This window comes from Gobius niger (genome assembly GCF_951799975.1).
Source record: "Gobius niger genome assembly, chromosome: 5".
NCBI lineage: Eukaryota > Metazoa > Chordata > Actinopteri > Gobiiformes > Gobiidae > Gobius > Gobius niger.
In genome coordinates, this window is record NC_136856.1 from 27,105,490 (window position 1) to 27,132,540 (window position 27,051).

Below are 27,051 nucleotides of genomic sequence, written 5' to 3' on the forward strand. Positions count from 1 at the left end.
TGATTTAGCGCCGCGCCGTAGCTCTCACCAACATGCCGGTTTTCGGCGGGGTAAATCAGAAAAGCAGTCCAGAGTCCGCAGTTAATCACTAATTATAGGCTGGACACTGAAGGTTGATCTATCTCAAGAGCCAGTGTCCCAGCGGACCCCAAATCACGGCGCAAAAGGGAAGCCAAGGACCTTCCGGAGCTGATGGATGGGAGAGGGGGAGAGAGAGAGGTACACCAGCAGTCTTTAGATACCAGGGTGTTGGCAGATGCTATAGCAGAGGCGGGCAACGTCAGGCTCATGGGCCAAATCCTGTCCCCCAGCATGTGTATCCTCTGGCCAACAAGATGATTTTGAGAAATAGACACATCAGATACAGTATCAAAACTATTGTTAAGCTGGGGACACGCAAGGAATTATATCTCGATCTGGATGATTTGACTGTGGCAACAGCTTGTCAGTCAACTAACCGCCATCTGAGAGGATAGGATCCAACCCACTCCTGTGGCACCTTTGAAACCAGTTGTTCATTTATGCATTTATCTGTGGCCGCCAATGTTGTCTGGTAGTGAAAGGGTGTTTGGCTCATTTTGGTAATTAAGATCATTTGGATCGTTTTTATTTTTTACCTAGTGTGACAGCCCCTAGCTTGGGGGACCGTGTCATTAGAGTGTGGTACTAATCATGTTTTATTTGTGAGATCAGTCCGGATGTGCCAGGGTGCATCCTGTAGGCCGCCTACAAACGGACCGCCCCTTCCCCACTCCTTTTACTTTGAACATTTAAAGGAATAGGCCACCGTTTTTACATACTGTGATATGCTCTTACCTCACTTTAGACGTGTTAATATATCCCCGTCTGGTCTTTGTCTGTGCGCTCTGCCTGGCAAACGGAGCACATACGCAGCCTCTCCCACATGTCACATAGCTCCAAAAAAGCTCACGATAGAAGCTACCAAGCTCTTCCACGTGTTCCCTATTTAAATAAAGTTACGTGAAGTGTTTTCATGCGAAGTATATTTACACAGAAATGTAGCATGTCGATTTTATAAGCAAATAAAAAGGGGGACTATATTGTGAGGCGTAATGATACGAGGAGCAAAACGTCCGCGCAGTAACTCCTAAAGACTTCCCCCGCTCACTTCCGTCAATAACCTTTAGGAGTGGGAGAGGCTGCGTATGTGCTCCGTTTGCCAGGCAGAGCGCACAGACAAAGACCAGACGGGGATATATTAACACGTCTAAAGTGAGGTAAGAGCATATCACAGTATGTAAAAACGGTGGCCTATTCCTTTAAGCTACATATTGTTTCTTTGAATACATTGCTAGAGCTTTGTTGCCCCTTGCTCTTTCGCAGAGACATGCGGCACTCCATCTACGAGTAGCAAGAAAACCCCAACTCATCGTTTACTCATCACTGTTGTCTAGTATCTGCCATGTTTATTTCGATCCCGACCTCACGTTTGATCACGCCGACGCTTTTTGGGGTCTCGCGTGCGACACAGATCTTTACTAAAAAACAGGTAATGTGTCATCTTGCACTTGGCAGAATCGTCTGTCTGAGGTCTCTGCACTTTCATATCACCATGAGGCCCACCACCAGGCAAATGAAAGAATAAAGAAATCATTGTAATTCTATTGAGGGATTGCATTCAAGCTTCGCAAGGCAATATTGCACCAAATAAATAGAATAAAATGCAAACAATCATGCAATATGAATAGAAATGCACAAAGGTGAGACATTTGGAGCTTAGTTTACTGTCGTCTTGGGTTTTTTTCATCATGTCTTTTCGTCCGCACCCGCAGTGGAAATTGAACTGAAAGTATCGGTCTAGCTTGTATTTGTCAGCTCATCATTATGTCTTCTTTAAAGCCTCTACAGCAAAGCACATGGTGTGTCTGCCAGCCTTCAGTGACAAATGAAACTGGTAGCTGCGAGTACATTAAGACACGGGGAGTGCACTTTAATGGTTTTGGTTGAGCATAATGGATTCTTGTCAATGTATACAGCCGCCACATCAACACAGTGAGGAGAGCAAGAGCGATAGTGCTGTATATGGGCTCGGTGTAAACAGTGGCATGGGAGGAAAACACTGACCAATCCAACAGGGGCTCGATGCACACGTCCATTTTCCGGACAGTGGGGAAGTTATGTAGTTTAAATTACATTCTGTTCATAGCAATAAAGTGCAGTGTATTTGGATTTATAGATGTTGAAGACAGATGTCAGAAGCCATTTGTGTGTCAACAAGCGACAGTAGTTGCTGCACGAACGGGACTTAACCTCAAGGAACTGCTCACCCATTCGAGATCATTCATTCACCAATGTACACAGACACTGGAGGCAAGCTGGGTGAAGTGTCTTGCCCAAGGACACAACGACAACCTCTTGATTACTGGACGACCCGCTCCACCGCACCATCTGACCTGCTGCCGCTCAGAGATAGAAAATTTTCACAATGCCGCGGGATTTACGCCAAATATTGCTCACTTGCTTCAGGCGTTGAAAAATTGATATGAATGCCCTCATGGTCCTGCTCTGCCAGAAAAGATAGTTAGCAGCCAAAATTCAATATGTCCAAAGAGTTACAGTTTTTACCTTTAAAAGGCTTTAATGTTTGAACACAAAAGACCACAAGAGTCAATAATGCTCTCCTGTTATCCTCTTCAAAAGGTAAGGATGTTTTGTCCAAACTTCATAACCTTGCCTCAAGTGGATAAAATACTGTATGAAAAAATATACAACACTGTTTGAAAAAAAAATAGATGAGGACAAGGTTTTGGGGTCAATGTTGGAATAAAAGATTATGATCTTGTAATGTGCTGAGGTCAACTCGTACTAAAATAGTTAATAAAGAAGGTCTGACATCGGGCCTATGTACCGTACAAGTATTATTTGAAACCCTCTTGAGAAATTAGTAATTTTGTGTTTGGGTGCTAACAGGCTTTTCTGAAGCAGAAGGTCTTAAGGAACTTTCATGCCAAATTTGGTGCTTAGAAAATGAAGGATTTGGCCTCGAGCCGCTCGACGAATAGCAATATTTGCCATGAAACGCTAACCTGTCTGGTTGCATTGCTGAGTTCGCGCACTTCCTGACATGACATCTGTAAATGCAAATCTGAAATCTGTGCAATGCACTCTCCCTAAAATCCAATTTGCTATTCACTGTTAAACCATGACACACGGTTGTAGACCACAAATTGGCAAATTAATCAGAATTACTCTACTCATTTGAGGAATGAGTCTGCACTTTACTCCTTTGCTTCTGCAATAATTTTTAAACGTCATATATTTCCTCCTTGTATTATTTAGTTTCGAGATGAACAAAAACAACGGGCTGTGTTCCCAGCGAGAGTCATTTCCACCAACATCCATTGGCGTCGATGAGCGGAACTGACTAATGACTGGATAAACCTCATGTCTGTTTGGAAAATAGACTACTGATTTGCCCATTTAATGGATGCTTGAACCGGCTTCTGATCTTTTCATTAGCCGTGCTTGTGCATATGAATATTAACCATCAAATCTGCTCACAATGTTCCGGTGCATAACAAGGTTCTACACGTCCATGCATAAGTACTGCACGCATTGTCAGATAAAATCATTTCTGCAGAAAGGTCAAAAACACCTGTAAGGGATGGAGGCTGATGCAAGGGGCAGGCAACTCCAAGATGATAATGTTCCATCTCTGTCAAATCCTGGCCGCTGTGTCACAAAGTGGCTGGATGCGTGGCATAAATGTTTAAGTCGTGCTCATCCCACTGCGTTTGATTTGGAAGCGGAAAGATTAGAAAAGTTGCGAGTGCAGAATATGAAGCGACCTATTACTTTACAAAATAGATTTAATTTATGTCAGATGCGTTTTAAATGCACAAGAAATGTGTTGTTTTTATTCTGAAAGCAAGTGCCCAAATGGAAACAGCTTTTGCTCATCAGGTAGCTTTGTTTTGCTAAATAATATAGGTCAGCATTAGCTTAATATTCTCACAGAATACGACTGCACATTCCCAAAACAGGTAAGCGTGGTTAAATACTGATTGACAAATGTATGAATCTGATGCACGGCATGTAGAGTGTATATCCAGTGCTAATTTTCATATTGTATCCCTGGTTGGGCCTTTTCTACACAATTCAGTCGTAACATAGTCAAATGCAAATTGACAAAATTCCAGCAAAACTTCTTCGGTTACACTTTATTTTACGCTACCTTGATACATTGTACCACATTGTTCAAGCACATTACATTGTACTAAATTTGGCTGGGGGTTTTTTAGCTAAGATTTATGTTGTGTTCCGTTTGTCCTCGGAGGCCGGAACTCGGAGCTGGGAATGCCGTTTTTCCCCAGTTTCAGTGTTCCAGTTGTCAAATAGGAAATGACAGTGAAACAAATCCAAAAAATTTAGTAATGCGTTTAACTTAATAAATCCTTTTCGTAGTCCCTGTGGGGGTAATACAAGTGTTTATGGGATGATTGGAGGGTCTTTCATCTCCCCCTGGTGCCTCTGGCCAGAAAACCATGTTTGCAACTTGACTGCACTGGACAGGAGCAAGCAATACACACTAATAGAATCACGAAGAAGAAGCTAACGGGCAAAGCTAACTGCGGGCTAGCATCACTTTAAACAGCATTTACAGCCAAGTTTGAGTGATAAAAATTATTTCCATTCTATAATTGGATGTACAATATCCCTCTCTCCCTTCGCCTTTTCTGTCAGCGTAGTATTTACTCTCCAAGACAATTAATAAGTTAAAAAATCGTAACTTGCTACGACACCTGCAGTTGCGCTTATGGCCTCAAGGGGCAAGAGTTACTTAGTACTGCTTTAAGCAACAAAGCTGGCAAGGTATACAAAAAACATTTCAAAAATAAGTCTGACAAAAAACAACATCAGAAAACTAACAGTGTGGTTAGATATTTATAATCTACTAAATAATGCTACAAATAATTTAGAGAGCGCAGTATGTGCTTGATGTCAAAGGCCCGCGGTGGACGCTAGCACCATTAGCATTGTGCAAGTGCAGGAGTTGAGTGACAGACAGCGAGCGTGCAGTGGAGGATAACTAAAGAGTAAAGAACTGAAGATAAAAAAAAATACAGTAGTTTTACTGTAGTCATGGTTTTTATTTACTGCTAACACAGGTCGTCGCCATGTTGTTTACCCCATCTCAGGGCTTGAGAGGATTGCCCCACATTCCCAGTGGGAAATCCAACTTCGGGGGGGGTTACATCCAAGTACAAATGGAACCCACCGTTAACCCGAGAAGCTAGTTGAAACTCTGATATGGTCTTAAGGTTAGTTGGCGATGAATTCCACCGCATGGGACTGTTGTAAGAAAAGGCAGGTTGACCAAATGAAGCCCTGCAGTGCGGAATGGTAAAGTTGTGATGATGTGTGGAGGCGACCCTCTGAGTAAATGAATGAATGAGTGGTGTGAAAAGTGAAGACAAACTTTCCCTCAACTGATCCACGAAATTTCATCTCGAGCAAAAATCTCAATCCGCCAACTGTACTCATTTTTGACAATGAGTTCAATCCCCTTTTTGTCTTTGCCCCCAAAAAAAGAAACATAACACTGTAGAATCCAATTTTACGAAGCGCCTAATTTTGAGTAATCCCGGCAGTGATTTAGCCGGGCTTAAACTCGGTTCCTCGGGGCTAAAAGGAGGATTAGCCTCATCCACTGCGCAGCATTTCCGTTCCTCGCGCCGAAGATGACCCCCACCTGGCTCGGCTGAACCCCCTCGGAGACATCAAAAAGACACAACAAGCGCCACCCCACTCAGAGAAAACGCGAGGTTAAAAAATCACTCAGTCGACATCGGAGCAAAGGCCGTGGAAGTCACGCGGTAATTGGAGGTGCTACAGTCTCTGTACGAGTCAACAGCGTCTTGCCGGACCCTGTTTTCTATTAGCCTTTGTATTTCATGCCTCCAGGAGCAGAACAAATTGTGTCAGTGTCTCCCTTTCTCGCGCCGTCGCTGATTACCCGAGAGAAAGATTAAAAAGAGCGTCCGCACATAATGTCGCGGGAGAATGGGCCCGGCGCACGTCCGTCTGATTAAATGCGGGACACAATGCTGTTAAACCGACTGTGCCCATTCGAAACCCATCAGCGGACTGCGTGTTATTCTGGTATTTGTTTTCATTAGCACAAAGGAGCAAACCAAAAGGAACAATGTGGAGTTGAGAGGGGTTTAAAAAGATTTACAATGGAGGAAATGGCCGCTGTGTTTCTGTCTTGGCCTGGCCATTGTGACGATTCAAGCCAAATATAGACTGTATCGATAGAGGGTTGCGATGTCGAAAATCTGTTTGAGTGGCAATGCTAAGCTGAAAAATAGATAAGATAAGATAAGAAGATAAGAAGAACTTTATTGTCTGTCCCCAAAGGCGACAGAAATCCGTCTTTGACAGGCTCAAAACATGCACACACACTTCCATAAAAACACAGGCACATTTAAAAAAAAAAATGTGCCCAAAATGTGCCCAATCTGCTCCAGATGTGCCCAATCTGGAGCAGATTGGGCCAAAAACATGCTCATCTGTGGAATAATGCAAACTTTCAGGATGTTCAGGCATTGTTGGTCACAAGCTATTCAGATTTTCAACTGGGATCCGGCTTGCGACTAGTACGTTTATTGTTGCCCTGTTCTCAATCAAATGGAACCCCAAGTTTTTGTTGATCTAGTTTCACTTTGTGGGTTGAAGAGGGGTTCACGCGAGTGTGAAATGAGTTGTTCGAAAGCATTCATCGCTCCTTGGTTCCACTAGCCACATCATGGAATGACAACGGATTTTCACATTGAAATTCGTTAATTTTGAGAAGGAATGATGTCCGGTTTCTTTTTATGTATAATGCACAAGATGGGGCTCGGATGATTTGGATTTTTGCAAGCCGATGACAGTATGAATGGGGTTGAAAACTGCTGATAGTCCAAACGAACGGCCGATATGACTAGGCTTTGAAGCTTTTGGACTCCTAAAAAGGCATTGTTCCATGACAATGCTATTCAAGAGTCTTTCCTCTTCCCCATTTTTGTCTCTGGGTTAATTAGATCCACCATTTCCCTCCCGAAAAGAAAACATTTCCACTCCACTTTTCCCTTTGGACTGTTCTCCTGACAGGGCAGCCTTTTCCTTGTTACATCAGAACGCTTGCACTCCTGGGCTTTTGGAGCTATGTTGAAATCTCCTTTGTGTTTAAACTCTTGGAACAGTCGGCATGTTCTGAGAAAAAAAAGTCTCACTGTTGGATAGAAACAATCTTTTTTTTTTCTCTCCCATCTTGCCAGCCTTTCTCAAGTGTCTCTTCTAATGTATTAGCGCTAGTACACCTATATCCATGCGGGTCAAATGATGTATAACACTGGCTGTTTACTTGTATCTATTCATCTATCGTTTGAATGGTAAAAGAAATCCATCGATGACGGTTCTTCATCATTCATTTAGGAACAGCTGTAAATGGTCGTTTTGAAGGTAATAAACAAGCTGCTTATCTTAGCAATAGACCAAGGTTTAATAATGTTCTCTACATGCACAGTTGGCAGGAAGGATGTATAGAAAATAGGTGGATGACTGGGCAGCCTTTCCCTTGTTACATCAGTACGCTTGGCACCTCTGGACTTTTGCAAGCTCTGTTGAAATCTTCTTTTGTGTTTAAACTTTTGGAACAGTATGTTTTTTTTAGAAACATCTCCTCTCTGCTGGATTGCAAAGCCCCGTTTTTTCCTTGCCTTCAGGAAGCCTCCCTGTGCGCCTGCTCTGTTGTATTAGCCCTCGCACGTCTATAGTGGACACGGGGCCCCGGGAGACGCTGATAGAGAAAGTCAGTTCCGTTTTCACGTTATCGCATTAATTATGCACATGTATTTACCGAGCATTAAACTTCATTTCAGCCCATTACTTTGCAAATTGCAGTAATCGCGCTGCCTCAGTGCATTTCAAGCTAAAACAACATCTGCCTGTTTGGCACACACTGCTGATGGAGACACTAGTACAGTTGTAAGCCTTCTGTACAGCGTGGTTGAAATGGTAATTGTGGCTCTGCGGGTTTGCAGGAGGCATGCACGTTTAGAAATGTGTAATTGTTACAGGAAGCCAATCTGCCAGGTGTCAATATTGTTTCGTACGCTTGAGCGAACTGTGTTCATGTCGAGACAGACTGCATGATTTCCAAATTTACTTTTCACAGGTTTTGTGTAAACACTGTTGTAAAAACTTTGTACTGAAATATAGTGCAGTTCAGTTCCTGAATGATTTTCTGTGAGTGTTAGGGCCTTTTAATGAACATGTTTTTGTTTTGTTTTTTAGTCGCATTTTATGTTGTACTGTAGCATATTGTGCCATTCAGGGCAAAAACCTAAATAGGCCCAGTGGCTCAGGAGGTGGCGTGGTCGTCTTATAACTGAATGATTTTGTGGCTCAGTCTCAGCTCAGGCTATAAGTACTATAAGTCACACTTTTTTTCATAGATTCACTTATACTCCAGAGTGACTAATTTGTGATTGTTTTACTTTTTTAAAAAAAATCAAATATACAATTTCACTGCCACTAGAGGGCACTGCAGGCTAATCGAGCAGCAGAAAGAAAGTCTGGACTGAGCGAGAAGCGTAGTATACTCTTAGAGAACAAAACAAAACAAAGCTAATCACGGGCTAAAAGCTAGACGGCCACAGCTAGAGGAACGAGTTCGCAAATGAGAGCTTGAAAAACGTGCTGCCGAGAGAGGTTTGTCAACGGTGCAGTTACGCCTCTGTACCCAAGATTTCAGTGGATTTAGTGATTTGAAGTGAGATCGAGAGTTTGGTATGTTCTTCATGCTATAGTTATCTGAACTGTTTATGTGATGTTAACGTACAAAACTCCTATTTAGTTGTTGTTTATGCTTCATGTTGCTAACCATCAACGTGTTGCGTTAGCATACCATACGCCTATTCAGCCTGTGTTTTTTTTATTCATTAGTCATTTTTTGTCTCGTGCGTCTTATACACCGGAGCGACTTATAGTCCGGAAAATACGGTACTTTGTGTCTATACTAAGACAATTGCAACACATTGCCAGTGTGATCTTGTGTGAGAGTAAGTGTTAGAGAGGGTGTTGGAGACAGTCTCACTTCTGACACGAGAAGCTTACAACCATGGATGAATGAATAATGCAGTGTCATTTCACTTTTTTATGTTGTTGCAAGTGTAGGTTGACATGTTATTTCACAGACTGCCAAGATGGGGTTTGGTGGGTCTTGTAGCCTTTTCCACGTCTTCACCCCACTAAATGTTTAAGATCTACACATGCACAGCCCTGGGCTCAACATTTCCATGATCTCTCCAGGCTCCCATACCCCTAAACGCGACAGACTTGAAGATCACTTAATCAAAGGAATAATCTCCTCTCTCCCCTCCTCTCCCCCCTGCAGATGTGTACCAGCTGAGCCTCCCCGACGATCAGAAAGTCAGCGTAACCACGGCGACAGTGGGGCAGAGTGTGGTCCTGACCTGTGCCATCAGCGGGGAGCACAGACCGCCCATTCTGTGGAAGAGGAACCAGCAGTACCTCAACGCTCTCAACCTGGAGGACATCAACGTGAGTGACACTTCAGCATAACTGCAAACACGTAAATGGGTCTGTGCAGCATGAAGCATATGATTATGGGCCAAAGATTCAAACAGGGATCATAAATAGGCCAGCAGAGTGAGTAGGTAAGCATGAGGACGGGTTAGCGGTCCCTTGTGTCATGTTGTAACTTTGCCAACAAGAAGGAAAAAATTAGGGAATTTAATGAAGGCGAGACACGGCAGGTGAAAACTTCAATACATGTTTTTTCTCGACAGCAGATTATATTGATTTCACAAAATGTTTTTTTTTTCCCCTTTTCACCTGCAGTGTCCCGTCTTAAAGGGATGTTTCAGTATTTTTGAAATAGGGCCTAATTTCCTAGTTATCCAGAGTGTTGTTGATTTCTGGAGAGAGATATATTTTTTAAGTCCTTGTATTTGAAGAGTAGTGGTGCTAGGCTAGTGCTAGGCTAGTGCATGTCTATGGTAACTAGTAGCCTGCATTAATAACTTCGTCCAAATCATGGGGTCGTCCTCCAAACGTTGCCATATCTGATTTGTAGAAAGCTCCTTTGTGAATTCCACGTGTAGTAAAGCCGGCCGCAGGTAAACAAACTACTGTAGATCCGGTAACCTAGCAGATCACTCCGCCGCTGCGTAGCTTACAACCAGGAAGCTGATGCTGCTCAAATATAAGTTATTTTAAATGCAAAATGGTTATATTTCTTAAATGATTCCGTCAACACAGACATTTATGTCGGTAGTCTGGTGTTATAAGTGATTTGCCTCAGGTGCACTGTGCTTGGGTCAGACTGTTTTTAATGCAGGCTACTAGTTACCATAGACATGCACTAGCCTAGAACTAGCCTAGCACCACTAAACTCTTCAAATATAAGGACTGTATGAATTATATTAAAAAAAAAAAAAAAACATCTCCAGAAATCAACAACACTCTGGATAACTAGGAAATTAGGCCCTATGTCAAAAATCCTGAATTATCCCTTTAAGTGTGAATGTGTTGAAACGTTTTCATATTCGGTTCCTCCTCACAGTGCGCTAGTTTGAAGTCTAGCCTTGCCTTCCTGCCTTCATATTCTCTCGAAAGTGCCTGTGAAAATTGTTTATGGGTCTGACTGTAATCCTGGATGTCAGCTTGTGTTGCCGTAGTGCGTGTTTAGAGACTTTCAGGACGGCACCGGCACAAGGCAGACGACGACGCAGGTACCAAAGGGGTTCAGCCTTGGAGAATAGACCTACTTTTTCAGGAAGAAGCGCCTGCGTAAAAAGCTTTATTCAAGACCTGGGCGGCGCCTCGTCACTTTCCTCCCCATCAAGAAGCTTTCCGTGTGGGGCAGTGTTGCTAAAATGGTTTCTCTCTGTCACTACTCTCTGGTCCCCATGCAGGCGTTAGCGTTGGTCGGACAAATCAGACGCCATTGTGCGTAATTAAGGCGAGGCACTGGAGGTGAATAGGGGGGAAATATCACGTAGGGAAATTAGTTTGAAACCTTTGCTGACAATTACTGGCACGATTGCTTCGCCTTAACGGTTAAACGTCAAAGTTGTTTTTTGAAGGTTAGCCAGTGAGCAGGAATTTCTCTCCTCCCTCGGCTCCTACGAACCTGCCTCATGTAATTGATGTGCAGATTCTTTCTTCGGCTTTGTGACACGAACGTCAGAAAAGCATTGTTTCGCACGTTTTCTATCATTTGAGACGAGACACGGGAGGTGAAAACATCGATTTTTCATGCAGTGCTCAATTTTGAGATTTTCTGTTTTATCCCTGAGCATCTTAGTGTTAAATTCAGAGGAAAAAATAGTCCGAACTCATCCTTTGCTTATCATATGACGTTTTGACTTCGCTAACAGGAGATTTGTACTACTGAGACTTGAGAGTAAATAAATCTTCTCATCATTTTTTTTGCAATTACAGCTATCAATCTTTTACACTGAGTAAGTTACTGATTAGAATCGACGTGTAGATCTAAATAAATTGTGTGGATTATGTTTTAACATTTAAAGAAACAGGCCACCGTTTTTACATACTGAGATATATTCTTAGTTCATTTGTAGCTGGCTGGTCTTCACTGGTGCCTTCAGTCACGTAAACACAGCACAGATGGCGTCTATAGCTCCAAACGAGGTGAAGATAGAAGATATTTTTATATTTTATTCTTTATTTTATCAGGTAAGTCAGTTGAGAACAAATTCTCTTTTACAATGATGACCATTTGTTAATCAAATGTTACATATCATAACGCATGTTATGTTATGTTAACTAAATCGAAAACATTTTTAGTCAGAATTATATTTAACTCTGAAAACTGAAATTTAGCATGAAGTTAGATTGATAGGTGAAGCTTTTGTTTCTTTTGCTTATGACTTCATAAATATTGAAAAAAAATTGAAACTCCAGCTTCATGAGCATTGAACCACAAAAAACAAGTTGAAATTTGAGAATTCAGATTTATTTATTTTTATATTTTTTTATTATTGACCTTTATTTAACCAGGATAGTCCCTCTTTTTCAGGGGAGTCCTGGCCCCAGAGGGGAATCTATTGTACATGTTTTTAGTGGCAGGGGAAACCGAAGTACCCGGAGGAAACCTACGCAGACACGGGGAGAACATGCAAACTCCACACAGAAAGGCCCCGTCCAGGTGGGAATCGAACCCGGGACCTTCTAGCTGTGAGTCGTGAGCGCTATCCGCTGCGCCACCGTGCCGCCCGTTTAGTTTATTGTTTTAATTCAACAATAAACTAAACTAAACAAGATTGTGTGCCACAAGTCAATGACACAATGGAGATCATTTTTGTCACTCTAACTTGGCTCTAAATACTCTTAAAGTGGCGCTAGCCCACAGTTGGCTTTGCCTGTTAGCCTGTTAGCTTCTTCTTTGTGATTCCATTACTGTGTATTGGGCTTCTGGGTCGGAGCAGGGAAAGTTGCAATTGTGGTTTTCTGGCTGGAGACACCAGGGGGAGATGAAAGACCCACCAATCGTCCCATTAACACTTGTATTACCCCCAGAGGGACTACATAATAGATTTATTAAGATAAACATGTTGCTTAATTCAAATCAACAAAAATAAACTTCAATAAACTGTTTAGTACAAGACTATAAAATCAGCCTCTGAGCAGACTGGCCCAATGCCTCACAAGTGAAAAAAGTTCTGCCCGCTGTGTCTCTCCTTCAGACCCAGGGCCGCGTCACTTCCATCCCCATCAAAAACCCTCTCCTTGTCGCTAAAATGGCCGCCCTTTGTCACGGCCCTCTGGTGCCCGGGCGGCTGTCAGCGCTGGCCGCACAAATCAGACTCCACTGTGCATAATTAAGTCAACACTGTCACAGCAGATAAAGGGAGCCCCGGCGAAGCAGCTAATGTTACATTAAATGTTGATGACCCTTAAAATGAGGAAGAGGCGGCCAGCTGTCGCCAGTCAGCCTTGGCAGCATCGACTGGCGCCGGACTAAGGCTCACTCCTGCTCCTGCCTGATGTCTCACAACAAAAGAGTCGGCTTGGATGGAGAAACAAAGGTTTTTAGTGTTTTGTTTTTTTGGCTTTTAGAGATCCCTTCCAGCGCAGGGAAAGCTCTGATGCAGTTTTCTATTCATGTCAAAGCAAACATATGACGATGTTTTTCCAACCATTGAGGGGCTTAAACTGATACACAAAATTGTACGGAAAACCTTCGATCTCAGAGAGGAGATGTCAGCAATACAATGAAGGTGCTTTTATATAATCAGCCCAGGACTCGCGGGACGTGATTGGCTGACAATACATGCTCAGGTCCATCGGTGAAAACATACCACAGAATGATCCTATACACTGCCTGACCAAAAAGAAGTCACTACAAAAATAAAAGGTCGAACACTAACACTTGGTCAGATCACCTTTAGCTTTGACACATAAACACATTCGCTGTGTCAAATGCAATGCAATGTCAAAAGATCCAGTGTTGCATTCATTTCTCACCAAGATCTTGTATTGATGATGGGAGAGTGTGGCCCTGGACTCTGTGAAAACGAGTGCGGTATCTGATAAATCTGATAAATGGCCCATGTGTCTGTTACATTGCACACATTTGCTGCACAATTCTAGTCATACAGCATTTTCACGATTGCAAAGATTGTGTGGAAAGAATAAAAACATCCTGCCAGCTTCTGGACTAATGCTCATTGCCCTTTCATAAATGCAAAACGACAGACATGACCCATAGGCCAAAGCAATTGTTTGAATTTTGCAACAGGATTCTTTTTTTTTTCCCCTTTTGGATTGCCAAGCCACATGGAGAGTTTGCAACTGCAATATCGATGCAGTGCTTCCTTCAACAGCAGATGGAAATCTGTCGTGTAGGGTGGCCCTGCCGCATGATCAGGGGTTCAGCAACATGATTTGGCCAAACATTGGGCCCAGCTGACTACCTGAACATTCTGAATGATTCGTTTTTTTCCTTCCCTGATGGCACAGGTATATTCCAAGATGATCAGGGTTCAGGGAGCATGAAACATCATTTTCACACATGGATTGGCCGCCACAGAGTGAAGAAGGCTTTGCACAGTGGTCGCACTCTCCCATCATCCATACCAGACCTTGGAGAAAATGAATGCAACACCAGACGTAAATGAATCTTGTGACATTAGAGAAGCTTATACAAACAATGCTGCGGTGATTACATGTCCACATCCAATCAAATTGTTTTAGCTCAATCTCATTACCTGCCTCTCAGGTCCACACGAACATCAATTATCTATAAAGAGGAACCGTTTGGAAATGGGAAACACAGACATCACAGTGAGACAGACAGACACATGTAATGCAGAAATTGACAGTTGTTTTCGGGCCTCCCTGTCCTTTGACCCCTTGAGTAAAAGCTCAGAAACCCCCAGTCGGAGAAAAGGGCATCCTCGAGGAAAACCACATCGAAGTAAAGATCTAAGTCACTTGGATTGATAGGCTGTAGATGGGAGTCCAGAAAAGGCTGCAAGTGTGAGCGCAGACCAGTTTCCGGCACTAGTGGTTGGAAGAAACAACGTCTCCAGGCTGTAGCAGAAGAGACCGCGTTTCCAGAGTTACATCCACCCGAAAAAGAATAAGGTCGGGTCTGTTCATGGCTGACCCCAAGACGACTGTAGATCCAGTTCTCGCTGTAATTCCTCATCTTCATAGGTTCAGGTCCAGGTCAAAAATGTATCTCCACAGTTAAAACATAGCATTAATTGTCCAGGAAGAGTCCCAAAAGCAAATATCCATGATGTGCGCTGCTGCTGCTGGGCAAACTGTGGTGGTCAAATAAAATAGTTTTAGAAAACCTTTCAGCTACACAGTATATGTTTCCATCACTTTATAATCAGTTCAAATCAAATATTGACATGTTAGGTATAGCTTGTTAAATATGCTAATGTTCTAATGGTATTAAGTAAAACGTGAGAATAAAATGTGCATATAAAACATACTTATTTTAATATCGAGCGAAACCCATATTACTGCTTCACCCTTGAGCTCTGCACATTTTAAAACAAAGTAAATGTTTTTTTTTATGGTTGGCCCTCTGAATTGTAATAGATGCCCATAGATTCCCACCCCTCAAAGATATGGACCTGCATTATCATTTTTGAGCTTCTACTCTCCCATAAATATGAATAACAACAGCAATACAGTATTTAACCCGCCGGGTGCATCAGCCCAGGTGAATCCATGAGATTAAAAAAAAACACAAATCAATAGAAGAAAGGTTTTTTTTTTTTTTTTGTGTCAAACCGCTCTGATGAAACTGCTGTACGTCTCCATTCCCCTGTTCTCTTTATAGACTCCGGGTTTTATGCGCTCCTCTGTTAGCGGGCTGAACAAAGGTGCGTTTGTTTTATGTGCAGCTATCGCCTGCAGCCACACAGCGCGAGTGCAGTGTCCCGACCCAGAGACGGGCTCCGCACCCCCAACGTCATCTGTTTCCATGGCGACGGGTCTCAGATGTTGCAAAAAAAAATAAAAAAAATGGTGTTAAACATTTAAATGAGATCTGACAGGTAAATGTTTATTAACATAGAGCAAGGAAAAACTGAAATGTTCATGATTTTAGGGCATAAATATGTCACTTTCTAATTCTAGAGTCAGTGTAAACAAAGAAAAAAGGAAAATGACAAGCAAAAACTTTTACAAACAATTTATTGCCTTTAATCCCCCTGGGAAGTTCAGAGATTCCAGACATTCCCATATCCTAACCTTCTTAGAACAGGCATCAGGCCTAATGTTAGAATAAAGCTCTAAAACATAAAACTATTTAACTTGGTCTTGTACATACGTGTCAAGAATTAACCAAATTAAGGAATCTTTATATGATTTCCAGCCAAAGAAGCCTCATCCTAAGCCCCTATTTACATTCTCTCATACGGCTGTAAAGCATCAGAATGTAGTTAGCATCCACGGCCCGTAGCCTCGGTGATACATGGCGGATGGAAATGAGCGGGAAATGGCTTTGGTTCGCTCCGTGCATGTTAATGAGCTTTGGTCTCCTCCTGGATTCCCTGCTTATGTTTAAGGCTGTCGTTTGTAATCGCGGTGGTTATATCTAAAGTTACATGCGGCCTGTTTGGGCGAGAGTGAGTTGAATTTCATCATGGGGGGGAAAGTGTGTAGAAAGTCTGAACTCATAAGTCTGCTGGTGGTTCTCGCAACATGATGCAGCCAGTTGGTCGGCTATTATTTGAAAAGATACAAATAGGTAGAATTAACAGGCAAACAAATGGGATGCAGAAAAGAAATCTGAGAATAAGCCACTAAACAGAATAACTAATAGGCCTACTATAGTGTCATCGACTAATTCAGTGGACATGTGGCTTAAAGGGGAGGTAATATGTTTTTTGCAGGTATTTGGTCACAATCTCAAACACATCTTTATCACTAGCTTACACTTCAACCTGGATAGACTCAAACAGACAAAAGCAGCGATTAGGAAGATGAAAGTCAGTATGGATGAACAGCTTGTAGTTAGGGATGTCTTCCCCCGGAGCCTGGACACTGATGGTGGTATGGAAGACCTGTGAAGATGAAGCAGGGAGAAGCCGTGGATGGAAGAGGTGGAGATGGGACGGAGGTGGGTCGCAGCGCAGCTGGGAAGCGAACGAACCATGATTGCTGGAGCTTAAAAGTGGGACCGAGGGCGATGATTGGCTGCTACGGAGGTGCGGCTCTTACGCTGATGGCTGAGGTGGAGGTGTGGCCCTCTCCGAAGCGATCATTGCCTGGAGGTCGGTGATGCTGAAATTAGTCTACCTCAGGGGTGTCAAACTCAAATACACAGTGGGCCAAAATGTAAAACTTGAACAAAGTCGCGGGCCACCATTGAACAAATGAACCTTTTAATATGGACCCAAACAAGATTTGCTTTAACATTGAATATGGAACAAGCAACACGTACTACTATACAATATATAACTTAATAGTCCAGATATGCAAAATCTGAAAAAAAAATGTGTAGTACCGGTGGGCCAGCTCGAGTAGTCATTTGGTTTAGCCTCGCGGGCCAAATATAATTACATTGCGGGCCAAATATGGCCCGCGGGCCAGAGTTTGACACCTATGGTCTACCTGGTTGAATTACTGCATAGGCTTCATTTTGTTGGTCAGAACATGCAATACTGATCTAAAACATCTGAAACTTGATCACTTACTGATTTTCTTGAATCTCCCCATAAGCTATTCCAACCCCCCCACCCCCTCAGGAGGAGCTATTTGGTAGGTGTCACTACGGGGCTAAGAATAGCCTCCGGTATAAATCCAAATATTATTCAAAGAAGCTAAAAACACTCTGCTCTAAGGTTTTGATGAGAGAACAACTTTGTGAAATGGCAAAAAGTTATTAAATGTCAATTTGCATGATACACCTCCATTTAAGATTTTTTTTAGTAAGATGGAAGAGAATAGGCGGGTCAGTGGGAATGACAAAGGATAAAACAGTGGACAAAAGCTTTCACTTTCTGTTAATGATTGGCTAACAAATCCATGGTGGCAGATAAACTTTGATCACAGAACTGCTCAGAACAGGTCCTTTGGATTATGGGCGGTAAAAATGACGAGGACATTTACAGGTTGTATCTATTACGTACCAAAATTAGATAATACAGGTCGCAGATTATCTGCAGTAGAAGAAGAATTTACCAAATTAAACAAAGTGACTCAAAACTGTGTGAGGGAAACAAAATGCTACTCCAGCTGTGTTTTGGAAGAGGGAACATGGTTTTCAACTGAAATTGTGCATGAAAAAAATACTTTTAAGGCATTTCAACTAAAACAATTTCAAGCCATGAGTGTAAATATTCTCTCCATTTGGCACAAAGTTGCAAAAAAGGACTTCAACAGTAGAATTTGTTCACTGAATTGACTGGCTTCTCAAGTTATTACACACACATTTCATCTTATTGTTGTGCAACTTCTTGAAAAACACTGGTCTTCTCTTTCTCGTGCCCTTGTCATTCTTTTGCTCACACTTAACAAAGTCCCACGACCACGGCTGCTGCAAGCGCCTCGGATTAGTCCCCGACTGCATCGCCAGCGGACAGTGAATCAGCATGAGCAGTGGCCTGTGCCTCGTCAGAAAATGCTTTCCCACCAGGCGATGCCAGCGAGCGACCACCACGCCATCACCCCCACAGCCTCGCGCTAACACCGCGCTAATCCGCATTTATTTTGGGCTCCCGGCCTTCTGCTCAATCTCCGTTGTTATCCCTGAGTGGCGAATGGATGTTTGGCATTCACCTGACTTTTGAAATCCTGTCATATTTGTCCAATTTTCTGCCGTTAATATCGAGGCAAGCTCAATTAGAGACGCATCACATCCCGTAGAGGGTTACCGCAATCTTATCGCACAGAAATGTCCACTTAACAGCCAACAGCCACATTTTTTTTTCTGATATTTGAACATTTGGAGCATTAATCCAGACACGCCGAACGAAAGCACTCTTTAAGTTTCGACAAAGCAGCTTACCGTAATTCCGAGTTGACAGTTGCGGGCTGTTGCATCATCATCATGGGAAAATGTCAGTTTTCAATCTGCTCTGAGTGGACTCGCGCCAAAGACAGAGTGAGGGGTGCCAAAAAAATAAAAATAAATGCCTGTGAGTGTGAGGAGGAACCGTTTAAAGGAAGGCAGCGGGACTTAGAAGAAGTTTGTTTTCACTGAACATGCATAAACTTGCTCAAGTGGGGAGTTTGTTGGTCTCTAAAACTGTATCTACATTTGCCAATTCATGTGTACTTTTATGTGTTTATAATGTGCGTTGAGTAAATCTTGAAGCTTGAAAAAGTGCACGCTCAGTAAGGATTGCCGAGGGTTCTATTTGGAATGAAAAGAACGTGGTAAATATTCCAATATACGCCAACATTTCTCTAGTGGGGGAAAAAAATCCCCTAGATGGAAAGGTTAAGGAATATGCAGCACATACATTTGCAAATTGACCTACATGGAATGAAGTTATAGCACTGCACTAGAAATTCACCCACTTCAAAAACGTTTCAAGTATGACCCTAATAATAATGTAGCTAAACCTCGTCTATAATAGGCTTTGTGCGCTGAATATATTTGCTAACTTCTTGTTGGCTAGTGAAGGGTAAATTCCTGTCCACATTAAAAATATATTATGATTATTATATATATATATTTTTTTTTATGTGTTGTAGGTGATAATCCAGCTGCTTGTTTTCAGTATATATTTATTTCAGCAACACACGGCTAACTCTCCTTAGGAATACAACACAGACAGGAAGTTAGCATCATCGCTATGCAGTGTGCACAGAACTCAAATGACTATAACGGGTCAAATTTCAAATAAATCAGATCTGAAATACTTACGGGCAGCGTGTTTGGAATTTTCCCGTATATGGTCATGTTTGAAGCAGTCAGGGGGGAAACAAAGTAGAGATACAACTGAACTTTCTCCCATTTCGCCACAATTACTTTAACAATTGCTGAATTATGAATATATATTTTTACTAAACAAAGAGACAGAGACATGGAGAGGAGCAAAGTGGTTCAACAGCCCATTAATAGGCCTACTTAAAAAACGGACAATGACAACCAGGAAGCTAGCGAAGCTAACATTAGCTTCAGGCTCCGTTAGCTAGCGAGTGCCGTTTTTCGCTTCTACTGAACAATTTGCTGTGAAAAAATATCCATATTTTGCTTGACTTTATTGTTGTGTGATAAATATGCCATGAAACAAAACGAAAAATTTAAAATTGTGACTCTCATGAGAAATTCTCTACCCCCTTGGCTCAGCCACACCACTTGTTTGATGCGATGCCGTCTTTATCTATAGGAATTCCGAAAAGTCTCTGACAGTGGACAAAGATTTGATGGGCTTTTAATTAAAAACCTTTTTTAATTCATTTTTCGAAACTCAATCTTCACTTTTCCAATGCGGTACATCCCAGTTCTTCAGACCTTTCATGGAGCGTGGTGAAAGTTAGCATTGGGTTTACGATCAGAATAGCTTGAGGAAGGGGCTCTGTTCTCTATGATCATAAAAGCTTACTGTGTATTCAAGGCCATCTTTATATTTCAGCACCTTCCAAAGCCTACACGGTGTCAGTCAACAGGAAATGACTGATGAGCATTTAGCCACAAAGCCTTCCTTTTGTGAGACAGGTGTTATCTCCTTCGAGTTACAGCTTGTTTTTGCATTGTTTTCCATATGCTGCATGCGAGCACAGACCTATTTAATATTCTGTCTTGATTACTTTGACAAATGTGCCGACTTTATACTGAATTATTCATATTTTGCGTGAAACATAACATAATTTGCTTTGTTGTCCTGAAATAATGCTATGATAAACACGTCTTTTCTGTCACTTTTTGCTTTTCTCTCCGCAGATCCCATCACAGGTAGGTTTCTCTCTGAAATGAGCGCTTGTTTCACTGTTCTGCATCATCCATAAAAAGCAACAAAGCCCGCGAGGTTGCTGCAAGACATTTCAGCATGTTGTCACAAAAAATGGCTTCAGTAACTCATTGAACTCATTTTACGTCAAGTTATGTTGGCTCAACTAAGAAAGTTTTTGTTGGAAGCATGTTTCATTTGTACAGGTCCAAGGACATGTAACCTGAGGACGGAAGTCAAATGCTACTAAACTCTTCTGTGTGTATAATCTAACAATATATCTCACTCTTAACCCTCACAACGAACAGTTTAGTAACAAAACTCCTCTTGCCCGTCATTATCAGCACTAAAGTATTACACATTTATAACCCAACCCCTTCTTATCAGTGCTGAAAAATCTTCAAAACAGCTGGAAATAGTCATGTGACTGAAAATCATTCCCACTCGTTTTTAGGGCTGCACAGTGCACAATATAATGGTAAATTCTTCTTATACGTAGTATTAGGTGACACAATGTCCGGTACTTTTGATGACGTCATGCATATTAATGAAGACATCATGTACTAGACTCTTTACAGTAAATTGAGAGCCAATGATGTAAATGAAGTGATGGCACTGACAGTTGGACCATTTTCATGAAGTCGGGTATCAGTTATTCACTTATTTATGTGAGAGAAAGGGGGAAATGAAATGAAAACCAATGTTAATCATATAAATTATGGAGCATGTAGTTGTTTAGAAAGTAACAATGTTAAAAAGGTTGCAAATCACAGATGTTTCTTTATAATTGTGATAGATCTTTATTATTTTGTGCAACATATCGATTTTCATGTATTGGCATATTGTGAGGTTGTCATGAGCCATGCAACGAGAATAGTATCGAAACGTGAAGTAACCAGAGGATCCCAACCTTACTGTCCATAAGAAATATATTATATATGGCGAAATAACCGAGGTCTTCCACCTGACTGAGATGTACATTTTTTTGCCAACACAGCCTAAAGCAAAAACGCATGGGGACTTACTAATGTGCAAAAGTTAAGTTTTCATAGTGATTTCCCTAATTTATTTCAGTTTTATGCCATAACACAGCACAGCTAGATAGTCGTGTTCGGACTTAAGCAATGCAGCTATCACTTCCGCCACGGGCGATATATAAGCTTGTCTGTGGGCAAGACTTTGAGCACATGACTTCCAAATAATCCTCAAAGTTTACTTTTTGAATGTTTTTCTCACCTTGTGTCGCTCGATCCGGCCACATAACAGACAGTAATTTCCCAAAGGAAGCCACATTGAAAAGCTTCCTCCAGACCTTTGGAGCAGCAGAGCCCCTGCTCTGTAATGACCTGTAGAGGTCATCCTTGATGACACAGAGATTAATTATAGTTCCTTTAAAGCCGTGTTAACCAACCTTCATTGAAAAAGCTGGCACCACATGCAGTATGCTGTAAGGGAAAGAAGCATAATGGAAGAGCTTATGCATGTGATGTGACAGTTAGCATTCCATCATGACAACAGTATGCGAGGTGAGTATGCAATGTTATTCTTAGATTTGCCACTTCATTTGCAATGTTTAATACATTGAAATAAAATGCCTTAAACATTACCTTAAACAACTTTTCAGCGTTTGTAAACCAGCTCAATGTATTTTTCCTATAGCCGATAGCATTTAGCCATCAAACCTCCCAAATTCTGAAAGATCAAGATGTTTTTAGCTGTTGTCAAGCCATCGATCTCTCACAGTTAGAAATCATGAATGAATCATTCATAATTAATGAATGAAGAGATTTGACTTTAGATAAGTATCATCGTGTAAAAGTGGTCTCTGAGCTAAATGCTAAATTATTTTATTCAGTTAAATTTCTGCCTTTTGTGGGCTCGGCTACACATCCAAGGGCCACTAAACATAATCTTATATGTTAATGATCGAGAAACCACAGAAATGGTATATGGACAGGCATGAAATGGTCATGCCATACTGGCTTCACCATTCATTTGTATGGGGATAGAGCACTTAAATCAAATGGGTCTGGAAAGGTGTACGCATTTTTTCAATGGCTTTATTTCAATTTGTTTTTAAATTTTTATTACTTTAAACAAATTAAACCAAATTTGGCTCTAAAGTAGATCTGGTCTCATCTGCCAAGGGCCATACAAAATCTTGCCTGCGGTCTTGAGCAAGACCATGCCACTTGTAAACAATCCGCCGCGTTTACCTCTTGAATGTGCTCCCCTTCTGTCGCGCTTTCGAAATTCGACCACCGACAGACCATATCGAAAAGTTCACTCTAAATTGCCTCGTCATGTCCGCCGCTGCCTGCAGAGGTCACCTCTGCTGACAGCATTATTAATTGCAGTTCCTTGAAAGCCTCGACAAGCACACCGCTCGTTGACCTGCCCTCACACATACACTAAGAAAGGCCGACGGAATCACGTGGGCACCCTCGGTTTGAGCTTCTATCTTCTCTCGGTCCGTTCATTTTTCATAGGAGCAGGTGACACGTTGTGCTGTGAGCCGCAGGGGCCGGGCAGAGACATCGATTTCCTCTCATAGTGTGGAGAACAGGGCCGCAGCATGGCTAGGTCAGATCACGACATGGCGCTGATAGCACACGGACACTTGTAAACAACATAGATGGATAACGGGAGATGAAGAACATCAAGGTTTTTATTTTTTTTTACAATTTAGGTTTGACAGTGCAGTTCTTATGCACTTGTGTCATCTGAATAAAGCAATGGAGCACTCCAAGCAAGTTTTGGATGGAGGTATAAATGTTAAAAAGTTAAAAACAAAGTTAGACAAAGTTAAACAAAGGAAAGATGCGCATGACATATCTCCTTAAAGACCTTTCTACTGCACACAACTAAATAATATAAGAACATAGTGAAAGAGAATTGACTTTACAATTCAAAAAGCGCTTTCAGGGGAGTTTTGAAGGCCTCATTAAAAGAGTAAAGTTCAAACTATTACGGGGTTTTAAGCACAGAGCTGAGAGAAAACTTTGCTTTTGGTGAGCCATGAGCAATTCTCATGAAGGCACACTGTCTGACAGCTCTGTTCATTTATAAAGAGCGCAGTGAAAGCTATTACAAAGACGTAAGGCTCAGCTATTGTTTTCAAAAGAACACCCTGATCAGAGCCATTTGTGCTGCACTTACTTCTGTTGTAAGTTTAACATGTGCAGCGAGACTGGCTTGACGTTAAAAGGTCATATGTGAATGGTTCTTTTACAGTCATCGCCGCAGATGTACTATATTTTCCAGAGTTTACGTCGCACCAGCCAAAAATTGCATAATGAAGAAGAAAAATATATATATAAGTCGCTCCGGGGTGTAAGTCGCACCAGCCTTGGCAACTACCTGGGCATGGAGGCGTAACTGCACTGTTGACGAGCCTCTCCCGGCAGCACGTTGTTCAAGCACCCATCTGTGAACTCGTTCCTCTAGCTGTGGCCATCTAGGTCGCGACTGGCTACTTTGGTTTTCTTTATTGCAGTAAGTGTAACCTCTGCTTTTCGCCAGTCCCTCATTAGCTTCTTGCTCACTCTATACTACTCTATAATATTCACTTTATTTATCATTGTACAACCGTACAGGACTAGCAGATGAAATTAGATATTTTGATATATAAGTCGCACCTGAGTATAAGTCACACCCCCAGCCAAGCTATGAAAAAAAATTACAACTTATAGTCCGGAAAATACAGTAACTAACTGTTATGATCTGGGTTTGCTGCGGTTGGTTATGTCTAGGTTCAGCACCACTATTGGTCCAAAGAATGAGATCAGCTGACTTCCTGAACATTGTGAATGACCAGGTTATTCCATCAATGGATTTCTTCTTCCCTGATGGCACAGATTTATCAGGCTCACTCTATGAAAGAGTGGATCAGGGAGCACGAGACATCATTTTCACACATGGATTGGCCACCACAGAGTACAGATCTTAACCCGATTGAGAATCTTTGGGATGTGCTCCCATTATTAATACGAATATGAACACCAGTGATGCAACACTGGATCTTCTGACATCGCAGAAGCTAAAGCAAAGCTGAAGGCAGTCAGTGTGTATTATGCGAGGTCTTTTTTTTCACGACCATTAAATCTCAAGATGCAGTATTGAGCGAACCTTGTTTTCAGCAATCACAGCCACGTCTCAAAACAACAAAGTGCCATAATAGCAAATACACTAAATATTTCGTTTTTACAAATACTCCTTGTGTTTTACAGTTTCAAAAGTATCAATAAAAGTGTTTCAAGTTGTCAGCGAGATAAAAACCCTCTTTCTGAAGGCTATTAAGCGATTGGCTCGAACCACCAGTGGTGCAGATTCAAACAAATCAGCATGAGCGGCACAAGATGATCAAACATCGAGAGAATTCAACAGGTTAAAAACTTGTACAATAGTTTCAAAATATGTTTTAGTGTAAAATGTAAACAGTATGGTAATTAAGATACTACTAACTATACTGTACAAACAATAGGGCTCCTTATGTGAGATAGTTACGTAATGTAGGACCACCACTTTGTGAATCATGGAACAGAAAAGGTAAAATATGACAATTTATGGCTCCAGCTGATATTTTGGTTGAGGGGGAAAAAAATGCAATTTCGATCAAAACTCGCTGTTCTAACTGCAACCTTTTCCTGTCAAAACATTAGACATTAGCCTGTCCCTGCAGGGCTTCTGTAGGTGTTCACCAGAACCATGTAGGCCGACCTGCCACTGTGTGACGAGCTACTGCCGAGGGGCTACACACTACACCCTTTAAAACTTTTGAAAACCTATTACAAAAATCCAAGTTCCACCGAGACTTTAACACCGCTCCCTTGTCACACACTTGTTTAATAGCGTGGGATCATTTGCAACGGCGCTAAGCTCGGCTGACAGTTGGCAAATCAATCCCGCAAACTCGCTAAACTGGGCACACCTAACAGGGTGTGCGACCCCCCCCCCCCCTTGCTACTTTTCCAGATGGATTCCTCCTCACGCTACATCGTCGTTAGCTTCGGAGGCTTTGGCCTGTGCGGCGCGGCTGAATTATTTATTTTCGTTTGGTCTGGCGCTTCTTCCCTTCGCCACCATTTATTGTGTGTTTACCCGGCTAATAATCACAGCAAGGCATGAATTAATCATATTTTCCTTGGCTCGACGGGAAGCGCTGTTTAATTGCGGCTTTTGCCGGTGCCCGTTGCCGCGTCGCTGGAATGCAGCATGGCTTGTGCATTTGTGTGGCATGTCTTTGAAGTGTGCATGATGAGGGCTTATCGTGACGTTTAACATAAGAATGATGCAATGTTCCACACAAGCCGCTTTTGTTCGTTCTGATCTCAGGATGTAATTTGTCCATAATAATAGGGTTTCCCCCAGTATTTTATTATTCTGTCATTCATTCTTTTGTTGTTGTTTTGGACAGAAATAATTTAACTGAAGATCAATGTACATCTACGCACTTTTTTGTTGTGTGTTTAAACACCGTGCTGTCCAGTCACGTGCGATAATTCATGCAATTTTCTATCGAGGAAATTAAAATGACTGAAGGAAATTGTGTCTTTTTGCACATAGGACTTTGGAGATGACGGTTCGCTGTACATCACCAAGGTGACCACGAGCCACATGGGGAACTTCACGTGTCACGCTGACGGATATGACCGGCTCTTCCAGATCCACACTCTGCAAGTCAATGGTAAGATTATGACGTGGGGACGATTTCCAGTGTGGGTCACAAGACTTTCTTACAAAGCACCAGATACATTGTAGATGTGGATATTCAGACCTATTGATCAATGCCTAAAACAACAGAATCTTTTGTTAACGTATTTTGATATTTCACACTATAAATGAGTTCATCTGCAAAATGTTTGACTATAAAGCGATAATTGGGGAGCCAGATTTTCTATATTGTTACAAGTTGAGCCCAGAGACAATGCATTTGGGAACCTCTGCCCTACGGCCTCAATCATTGCACATATATGTTTTTGTTTTTTTCATTAAGATACTCATTAGTTGCCTCCAAGGTAGTAACTAGTCTCTCAAATTAAAACAACACACACATGAAACAGTTACACGAAGATAAAGTGAAATCGCTTTGAACTCTCAAACAAAAACGGTATGTACTCACGATTCAAAAAGAAGGTGTATTACGGTAAGTTCTTCATTATTTTTCAAGAAACTCATTAAGATATTTTACTTGAATGAGTGTGCCCTATTGTATGAGTAGAATGTCGTCTGTTTGGCGCTTTGCTTTCCATGGGTTTTATGGTTCAAAGTTTCATCCACCTGCAACTACACCAGAGCATACTGAAAAGAGGTACATGCATCGGAAGTTATTGTCTTTATACCAAGGGTGACCAAAGTAGGGCCTGCGTGGTACACTATGGAGTTTGATTTGGCCCGTGTAAACAGTATGGATTGTAATTCAAATGCACATTGAATAGCCTTTAGAGTGAAAGACCAAACAAGTATTTCCTTGCACAATTACAGGAATGTTAATCATTGACCTCCCTGGTATCTAATTATATGCAATACCATGTTTTGTTCTGCAGAGCTGGTTTGGCCCTCCAAAGATAAAAGTTCAAGCACCTCTGGTTAACACATAAGATACGATGGAAAAATCTATATTTGTCCAACG

The 27,051-nt window shown here is 41.8% G+C and overlaps 1 protein-coding gene across 1 annotated transcript in view; it reads left to right on the forward strand.

The window, feature by feature from the left end:
* The window catches only part of fstl5 (follistatin-like 5), a 345,847-nt gene that overhangs the window by 202,901 nt on the left and 115,895 nt on the right, over window positions 1-27,051 (forward strand). The window contains exons 7-8 of the mRNA XM_079557268.1: window positions 9,404-9,570; window positions 25,986-26,106. Of these exons, the coding sequence (XP_079413394.1) occupies window positions 9,404-9,570; window positions 25,986-26,106 (288 nt within the window). The remainder of the gene's footprint in view (window positions 1-9,403; window positions 9,571-25,985; window positions 26,107-27,051) is intronic.